The sequence below is a fragment of the Arachis ipaensis genome, chromosome B7 (genome assembly GCF_059453495.1).
Source record: "Arachis ipaensis isolate K30076 ecotype BB chromosome B7, ASM5945349v1, whole genome shotgun sequence".
NCBI lineage: Eukaryota > Viridiplantae > Streptophyta > Magnoliopsida > Fabales > Fabaceae > Arachis > Arachis ipaensis.
The window spans coordinates 7,191,732-7,202,412 of record NC_142442.1 but is presented as its reverse complement, the minus strand read 5'-3'; the positions used below and the strand labels follow the sequence as shown (position 1 = coordinate 7,202,412).

General features: G+C 26.2%; 1 protein-coding gene across 2 annotated transcripts; it reads left to right on the top strand.

Annotated features, from left to right (window-relative positions):
* The first annotated feature begins 406 nt into the window (after nt 1-406).
* Nucleotides 407-6,603, top strand: LOC107610163 (uncharacterized). 2 transcript variants are annotated; one of them, XM_016312255.3, is made up of 8 exons: nt 407-804; nt 887-1,140; nt 1,233-1,379; nt 1,758-1,844; nt 2,559-2,717; nt 4,125-4,325; nt 4,731-5,389; nt 5,570-6,603. In XM_016312255.3, the coding sequence occupies exons 1-8, from the start codon at nt 449-451 to the stop codon at nt 6,173-6,175; spliced, it is 2,469 nt and encodes an 822-aa protein (XP_016167741.1). In that variant the 5' UTR covers nt 407-448; the 3' UTR covers nt 6,176-6,603. The 2 variants fall into 2 exon arrangements, with proteins under 2 accessions (XP_016167741.1, XP_020962840.1); XM_021107181.2 differs by having other exon boundaries at nt 412-804; nt 1,770-1,844.
* The last annotated feature ends 4,078 nt before the right edge of the window (nt 6,604-10,681 follow it).

The following is a 10,681-nucleotide window of genomic DNA, read 5'->3' as shown; positions in this document are numbered from 1 at the left end:
TAATATAAATAAAAATAATATTCATATATTAAAATTAATTATTAAAATTAATCACTATGTATTTATATATATTATTTAACTTATTTCTTTTAATGTATATTTTATATTTTAATATATATTTTTTATTAATAACTGATTTTAGTATATACTTAATATAATATAAAATATATGTTGAATATAAAATATATATTAAAAAAATTAAATAATAAATATATTTATATACAAATATATAAGAATTTATTATCTGCTTTTAGTATTTTTGTTTAAATTATTCTTGGCGTGCCATCATGTTAAAGTGGAAGGAAGCATCTGATTCAATGAAGCGCTCGATCTATGATCGATCTCTCTCTCTCTTTCTCTCTCTCTATATATATATATATATATGCATGCAAGTAGGAGAGAAGTAGCAGAAACATATACATATAAGAAATCATCAGCGTTTCGAAACATGGAAGGAGGAGAGAGTAGCGGTGCAAAAGCCCCATGTGTTCGCAAAGCACTTGATGATCATAGAGCTGAGAAACTGGCTCGGGAGACATTGGAAGGCAATTGGAAGACGGTTACGGAGATGTACGAAAAATTTCCGGGGGCTCACACGCAAAGGATCAGCGACGATGACGGCAACACGGCCTTGCACGTGGCCGTCGACTTGGACAATGAAGAAGTAGTGATGAAGCTGGTGAAAGAAATAATCAAGTATGAAGAAGGAATAGAAGTAGAGAAGAAAGCCCTAGAATTGAAGAATAAAAATGGGGACACAGCTCTGCACATTGCAGCATCAAGGGGTTTTACAAACATATGCAGGTACTGTTATTTGTAAATCTATTTCTCCTAAAAAATTAGACTCTGGTAAGGGAAGACACGGGAATAATTATATTTTGAAAAGGTGCGTCATTGGGGAGAGTGAGAAGAGGAAGCATTTGTTGAGATTGGAGAACAAGAAAGGGGAGACGCCTTTCTTTCTAGCTGCACTCAACTGGCACAAACACTGCTTTGCTTACCTCTCTTTTGTGCTCGGAAAACTCATCAAGGAAAACGATGTTGATATTTTTATCCTCATGACTCGCGGCTCCCAAACAGACAAAAAAGAACGAAAAGGAGAGAGCATTCTTCACTGTGCCATCAACAGAGAATGTTTCGGTAATAAAAAACAATAACTTCTGATGAACATTTCTTTCATTGACAATTTCATGTTTTAATGTGTTTCCTTCTTTTTTCCTTCGTTGCAACAGATTTGGCTTTCATATTAGCCCATGAGTATGCTTTCCTTACTAGGTATGCCCATAATGGAAGCACTCCACTCCATCTTCTTGCCAAAAGACCCTCAGCCTTCCAAAGTACAACCAAACTTTCACACTGCAAGCAACTGCTCTATCACGGTAAGTTAATTTTTTACTCTCGAGTAAGATAAGAACAACTACATACAACTTATTTTATTTAATGTCACGCATAATAATATACTTATTACTTTTAATTTTATCCAATTATTCCAATCGCAATTAAAAACTATACAACATGATAAAAAATCAACAAAATTTATTATTTTTGGCCAAATAATATTTAAAAGTGTAGGCTATTCAATTGATAGGCCAAAAAAAAAATGAAATTAACGACTAAAAGTACGGATTAAAAACAACAAATTATGTTAGTCCACATTAACTTTTTTCAATAAATAATTTTAGATTATTTTAAACTTATTTTCTATCGTTTTTCGTTATTTTTTATTATATATTATAACACCTTTTCTCTTTCCAAAGTTATACCTGTAGATGCTAAGAAGGAAAAGGAAAAATGCAACGACGAGATTAAATGGCCTCCATTATCTAACAACTCAAAGAAAAAAGGTAGGATGATCGGTGTGAGATTTGTATTTTGAGGGCCATATTTTGTCGTACAAAATCGGTTACGACTTAGGAGAAACTATACCAATTAGATAGTGCATTATTGGTAAGGTTTATCTTTAGTTAGAAATTCTCGTGTATTTGTTTTTGTTTAAAATTGTTATTTAATAATACTATTTAATTATTAATTTTAAATAAAAATAATTATATATGAGTGTTTATTTTATATTTATATTCTTGTGTTTTTATTTTTATTTTTAATTTTTTTTGAAAAAAATAAAAATATATATTTTTTAAAATTATATATAATTATTTTTATATAAAATTAATAATTAAAAATTATTAAATAATAATTTAACTAAATTTATTAAATCTCTAATAAGGTGAAAACTCAAGTGCAGTTGACTTCATGTGAAGTTGATAGTTGAAAGTCGTTAGATGAAAATTTAGTCAAATCATCTAACGGCTCTTAGTTATTAATTTCGCGTGAAGTCGACTGCATCTAAATTTTTCACCAATCTCTAAATGATCGTTCACTATTAACTTCACCCAAAAAATTGCATGTGAGTTTTGTTTTTTTTTTTTTTTTTCAGTTGTTTTCTCTTTATTATCACTAGTAAAGAGCAAATGACAATCTTTATTATCTTTTAATTACTCATATAGTATTTATTCTTTCAAATACCGTACTTAATATCATTGTGGTTAAATTACGTGTAGAGGGAAACGAGTCACAAAGGGATGAACATGACGAAGAAAACGCATCCAAGTACTTAGAAAAACTTGGAATTGATCAATTTTTTCCACCAAATTATAATACCATCCTAGAATTCATCAAATCGGTATACGTGCATTCTTTCCTTATCCGTTTGGTACACGGTATGTACGTGTTTCAATCTCCATGCAACTTTCTCTTGATTTATATAAAAAAATATTGAAAAAGTATAAGGAGTCAATGGAATATTTGTACAATATGTATAATAGAGGTTTAGGGATGTCCAATTCAGTATTAGAGATATAACCAATAGTGTTATCTTTTTTCATCAGCTGAAACTTTTGGAATGAGTGGTATCATGAGATGGTATCAGAACTCTAGATCCGAAAGGTCAAGAGTTATGGGTGATGTCCATTTTTTAATTCATATGGCCCATTGTACACATTGTACAAATACCTCATTGGCTCTCTAATGAGACTCTAAAATATTTTTAGTAAATCAAATAATTAATTATTAAAATCAGCTATCAATATATTTATGTATAAATATATGTGATTTAATTTATTTTTAATATGTATTTATATCTTAGTATATATTTTATACTGATTACTAATTTCAATAACTAATTTTAATATATACATAATTAGAGACGAATCCAAATAGGGGCAAATATAGACCTCGGCCTTCCAACTTTTTTAAACAAAGTTAATTATTTTAGGTATATAAAGTTATTATATATTATATAATTTTATTTAAAAAATAGAGTAAATAATTATCTTTGACAAATAATTAAATTATTAAACTCAAAAATAAATAATAATTCTTAAATCGAGAAAAATATTATTGTCAATTACTTTTCGATTAGATAAATTTCTAAATCTTTAAACATTTAAATTTTTTTTCTCTTTTTAAATATTTTTTCTCTTATTTTTCACACCTATTATCATATAAAAATATTTTAATATTTATAATAACTAAAAAAATTCATATATTATAATACGCACATAAAATTATGAAAGTAAATTATTTTAAAATTTATTTATTTATTTCATGATATTATATTAATAACATATTAAATAAATTAATTAAAATAATTATATTTTATATATTTTATTTATGAATATATTTTAAATACATTATTAAAATAATTTATTTATATTATTTTATAGTATATTTTTTTATGATATAAAACATAAAAATATAATTTATTATCACAATAATACTCAACAAAATAAGTTAATAAAAAATAAAAAATTTTATATTTTAATAAATCTAAAATAAAAAAAATTATAAAAACTAACATAAATTTTTTATATAATAAACATTTATTATTTTTTTTTAATAAAAAATATTAATTATGATTATATATTAAAAAATATATAATATTATATTTAATTATATAATATTTTAATTTTCAACTCCTCCTCTACTAAATTCCTGAATCCGTGCCTGCACATAGCATAATCTATTTATATATGTTTTGATATTCCAACATGGTTATTTAATTACAGCGTTTGTTCCGATCTTGTTACATAATATAATGCATATCTACTATTTGTTAATTAATTAAGGGTTCAAGGAGGTAAGAGGAACAAAGCAGAAGCACGTATGGTGTGATATACTCCTGACTGAACTCATGGGGGAAAACGCTTACGACGCATTCACCGGCAAGGGGGGAGATCAACCTCATCGCTCTATCTCTTATAAGGATGATGCAAATTGGGGATTTGACCTTACTGAAGATCTGTACAATGATGACGATTTAGAGTCGGGTATGCTAGCATTCATACATACATGAATATTTAATTGTTTAATGCATGTGTGATGCACAATACATTTAGAAGAGTGCTAGAGGGCAACAACTTTTGTGTTTTGTAACCATCAATTGACCATCAATAATATTTTTAATGGTGTGAGATTACATTCAATGGTGGGAGATCACTCACTTTTTTTTTTATGGTTAAGTGTTGATTACAAAACACAAAAGTTGCTGGCCCCTTCTCATACAGTTAATTTGGATTACGTATGTTAACCAAGTTGTGACTTCATCCTTGAATGTCAAAATACTTGCTAGAGATTAAACTTTAAATGAAAAATAATATTTATTCGTAGTCTTTTTCGCGTTTAAAATATTGTTAAAGGATTGAGTCTCTCAATTTATAAACTCTTTTATAAAGCTATTCGCCGATTAAAAGAGGCTGCTTCAAGTTCGAACAAACAGGAAAAAAATACATTTTTAAGTCCAAGTGGTACAACAAGAGCTCCAACTGATCAAAAGGATGACTCAAAGGAGGGAATAACTAAATCTGGCGACTTGATTTTAAAATGTTGTGATTGCGTTGTGTCTAATGTGAAGAATGTAGAAGATTGTGAAAGAATTATGAAGCCAATGCTGCCACAATTATTGATGAAATGTGGCTGCGGTAGAACCGATTGTAAAAGAAATATTGCAGCCGCAATTGCAGTTGCAGATCACACTACAGAAGATACAAGTGATGACAATGACAGCGAAAAGGAGACACCATATTTGTTAGCAGCGAAGAACGGTATCATTGAATTGGTGACCAAAATTAGAGAAAAGATACCGAGTGCTATCCATAGCACCAATGCAAAGAATCAAAATGTGTTGCTTGTGGCGGTGAAAAATAGGCAACCCGAAGTTGTTCTGAAACTAAAAAAGACAACAAAAATACAAGTTTGGAATAACTTAGTTATTGGAGTGGATGATGATGAAAACACGTTGTTGCACTTGGCAGCTGAGGGTTTAAAAGGAGACAAGTCTTGGCAAATAGCTGGCTCTGCTTTACAAATGATGTGGGATATCAAGTGGTATGAGGTATTTATAATGAGTATTTTAATGACATGAGATTACTCAATTTTCTTTTGATGATTAAGTGCCAACCAGATTTTAGTAAAAGTGCTAGACTTTTTCTTGTATATATTATTAGGACCCAAAATAGTGTTTAATTTACTCAATTTAGTTATTTAATAATTTTTTATTATACGATGGTTACAGTATATAAAGACAATTGTGCCAACGCATTGCCACTTCAGAAGCAACAAGGATTCAAAAACGGCAGCTCAAATCTTCAATAAATCACACGAGGTGCTCATCCAAGAGGCTAGTCAGTGGCTGAAGGATACATCGGAATCTTGCTCTGTGGTGGCAGCTCTGGTGGCCGGTGTTTCCTTTGCCACAGCTAGTAATGTCCCCGGAGGCTATGACAACGGCCAGGCACCACTAGAGGGACAACCGGCGTTCGAGGTATTCGCCATGGCTTCTCTGGTTGGACTGTGTTTCTCCGTCACTGGACTCATAATGTTCCTTTCCATCCTGACCTCAAGAAAGGTGGCGAAGGATTTTCGAAGGAGTTTGCCACTGAAACTGCTTGCAGGGCTGAGTTCTCTGTTTGTTTCCATCATAACCATGTTTGTGTCGTTCTGCTCTGGCCATTTCTTTCTTGTTAACCATAAATACAAGTCAATCCTGTTCCCTTTATACGCTGCCACTTCCATACCCGTCGCTTTCTATGCCTTCGCTCAGTTTCCACTCTACCTTGATCTTCTCACAGCTATTCTCACTACAATTCCAACTACAAGTGATGTAGGTGAAATTCTGTGATTTATTTACCGAGATATATAACAACTCATTTTATAGAGAATCAAATAATTCCGTGTGGTAGCACATGCTCGCACGTGCATGTCAATTTGTCATGTTGGTATGGTGTTGCTTAGCTTGTGCTAATAAATTATTTTTCGTTTTAGATATGTGTGTGGATCTTTATATATCAATGTATTTATCTATGAAAAAGTCTAGAGAGCCAGCAACTTTGTTAAATTCTAGCCAGCATGTAACCAGCAAAGAAAAGTGAGTCATTGGATGAAATCTCACATCAATCTCATACCATTAAAATCATCATTAATGACTATTTGATGGCTATAAATCACAAAAGTTGTTGGCCCTAGCATTCCTCTTTATCTATTATGAGATTAGAACTTCTGATTTATGGTGTGATGTTAATGAGAGAATAATGAAAATTGTTTGTACTTACTTATTGCATACTTGACAATTGTTAGTTTTATAAAATAGTTTGAAATTCGTTTTGTTTTGTGTATTATGATTTTAAATAATGTTATAGTAAAAATGAAAAATAATTTAAATGAATGATTAGAAAAAATTGCTAGTTATATTATTAATAACTAATTAAGAAGAAAATATAAAGATATTTGAAATTTAATGTATTTCTCAGTTGATTAAAATGAGTATTACGATGAGGAGGCCACTCAGATAAAGACGTCTAAAATATCTTTTTTTAAAGATGTTTTTATATTGTGTTTTAATTGGTTTCTGTATAATTTATTTGGTGTTCCTCATCACATATTATTAAATTTCTCAAAAGATTTTCTTTCCAAAAATAATAAAAGACATTTAATTTAGACTAAAACAAAAAAGTAATAGATTAACTATTAGATTTTTTTTAAAAGATTATTTACATAAAAAAATATCACATTTATCAATATATATATATATAAAACAAGCTCTTAAAATTTTTATAAATAAAAAAATAATTAATTTTTATTCGTACTAATATATAAAATAATTACTATATTATTATTATATTATAGATTAAAATTTACTAATTTAAATTTTGTTATTATTTTTAATATAAGCATTAGAAATAAATAAATTTTTTATAACAAGATGTAATGTAACAAAATATATATAATATTAATTAGTTTTTAAAAAATTCTGAAAAGATTATTTTTTTTAATAAAGTGTTTTTAAAAAATTAACATTATAAAAACTAATTTCAACCAATATGATATAATAGGTTATTAAATATATTTAATACAAAACACATTGAATATAAATTTTTATTGAGTTTAAATTTTAAATAATTTTTAATTGAATTTCAAATATTTTTATTTTAAAGAGTTGGAATATTTTAACATCATTTTTTTTGTATCTTTTTAATTGAGTCTTTAATTTTTTAAATTATAAACTTTATTTATAATTAAGAGTAATGTTTTAACACCACCAATTAGTCACACATATAAAAATATAAGAACAATTCTATTGTCATAATTATAATCTAACTTTATAAGCAATAAATACAATGAAACTATATATAAGTAATATAACTAAATTTTATCTACATCTATAGTCACATTTCATAAATAATATAATTAAATTATATTTATGTTTATAATTAAAATATGAATAAAAAAATTATCAGGATAGTTAATTTTTTCGTTCATAATTTTTTTTATTATTTTTGTTGTGAAAATTTTAATTATTTTAATAATTAATTATTTTTTAAAAAGATAATTGAATAACACAAAAAGTCTTATTAAGAGTAATTTATTTATATATGATTAAAAAATAATTGAATAATTATATACGGTAAAAAATTAATATTATTAAAAAATAAAATTAAAATTTATTTTAAAATTAAAAATAAATTTTATTTAAAAATAAAATTAAAAATCATGTTTTTTTTTCAAAATTTATCTACGAGTAATTCTATAAATATTTTATGAAGAATAAAAATATTAAACTCGTACTAAAATTTATTCTAATAAAATTTATTTTTATTCTACTAAACGTTAAATAAACTATTGAAAAGAATTTTGTTTCCTTCATTAGATCGAGAAGAATGATAAACTTCCATACTTCTATTATGTTATGGCAATAATTTGGCCTGTTATTTTTTAATGTACATAATAATAATAATAATAATAATAATAATAATAATAATAATAATAATAATAATAATAATATATCACAGTAAAAAAAGGAAGCACGTCACCAAATAATTTATCATCCGAATTATATATGAATCAAATTGATAATATAAGGGCTAACACTACAAAAATTGATAACAAGGTTAGGGACTTACAAAACCTTTCTTAAGATCATAAAAAAAATGTTTATATTTGTGTGATATATAAAACAATTATCATATTATTATTATTATTATTATTATTATTATTATTATTAGCAAAAAAAGTCCAACTGTTTTAAAGTAAAATTTTTTTTTTAATATTTGATTAAATGTTCTTGTATTTAGTACTTTTTTTTTGGCACTTCCTCTTAGTTAAAAATATAATCATTATAATTTTTTAGTTATTATTGCTAGGGCTGTTTACAGATGGGATAAAATTTCGATCCAATCCGCACTAAACTCATTAGATCAAATTCGATATTCGCACTTTTTATGTTTGGATCAGATATCAAATATATCCATAAAATAAAAAAATATTAAAAAAATTATTTTTATAAAAAAAGTCAATAATTCTTTTTGTTTACTTTTGTAAACATATTTACTTCTATCTTATTAGAGTATGGATCCGATTCGATCCAATCCGATCATCTTACAGATCAGATCATATCCTCAAATTACAGATCAGATACGGATAAATACTGTGGATTTATATGGATATGATATAATCTATGAACACCCCTAACTACTACTATAGGTTCATTGTTGCAAAAGAATACTTCTTTTATTATAAGCCATTATTAGATCTTAATTACCATTAAAACAACTTAATTGTCAACAAAGAGATAATACTTATTGGTTTCTGAAATTATGTTCGTATTTGAATCCATAGTTGTAAAAATCGAACTGAATCAGCTAGTTCGACCGAAAAACTAGTGAACCGAACTAGAACCGAACTAGCTAGTTCGGTTCGGTTTACTCCTTGGACCGTTTAAGGAATAAACCGGTATGAACCGGTCTCTGCTTGAAAAATTTTTTAAAATGTCTCCACAAGGTCTCGAACCAAAAACCTTGGAACAAAAGCAACCTCTACTTGCCACTTAGCCATTACACTTCTAAGTATTATATTTGATAAATACTAATTATATAGTATATATAAAGATCTAATTTAATTTAATTTTTGTTTTTTTATTTTTAAAATTAATTATATTTTAATTATATACCATTATTAATATAAATATAAATTTTACTAAAATTTTATTAATTTACTTGATCTATTTTATTGCTAGTATTGTGATTAAGGTTATTTGTTTTGATGTTAGTGTTAAAATCTACTGATATTATAGTTAGATGATAGGCTTTGTGAATTAATTATTTTTTTATTGTGCCAAAATAAGATACTATTGTAGTATTAAAATTTTATGATTTTTTTTATATTAGTTATTTTTAGAAGTTGAGACTTGATTATTCATAAAATGTTAGTGAAGATATGTATTTCAAATTTTAATTTTAAGTTTTTAACTATTTTATATTTTATATTTACGTGAGACCGATTTTATCGGTTCAACCAGTAATTTATCGATTAAACCAATAAACCAGTGAACCAGTAGTTTGATCGGTTCGATCACTGGTTCGGTTCTAACAACTATGTTTCAATCTAATTTCAAAAATTTTGATTTACTCAATTTAGTCTCCCAACTTAATAGTTATGACTCACATTGGTTCCTAATCTTATTTTTGTCACTGTCTCACAAAATCGTTAACGACATGCTGAGATGGACTAACGACTGTTACATTATACATTCTAGCAACTGTTTGATGTGACAATTGAAATTTTTTTTACCTTATTTTTTTTCAACTAAACACTTAAAACCCTAATATGAGTCACGGATACCTAAGTTAAAAAATCAAACTAAGTAAATTGAAACTTTAAAAATCAGATTAAAGCTCGAATATAACTTCAAAACAGAACTTTAACTTATGTAGTAATTAATTTTAATGAGAATCAAATAAATCAAAATTCAACATAATTTTTATCAATGTTTTCAAAATCAAAATTTCTATACCAAAATTAACTAGGATTTTTCTTTAAATTAAAATTTTAATGAAATAGTGACTTTAATTATCTTAACCAATGTCCTAATTAATTACTTTTATGTCTTAAAAAAACTGTATATGAAAAGAAAATAATTAATTTGTCTACTTTAATAAATAGTTATTTTACTAAAATAAAAGAAGCTATTTTTTTAGAATTTTTTAAGAACTAATTAATATTATATATATTTTGTTACACTACATTTAGTTATAAAAATTTTATTTATTTCTAATGCTTATATTAAAAATAAAAAAAAATTAAATTAGTGAATCTTAATATATAATATAATAATATAGTAATTATTTTATAT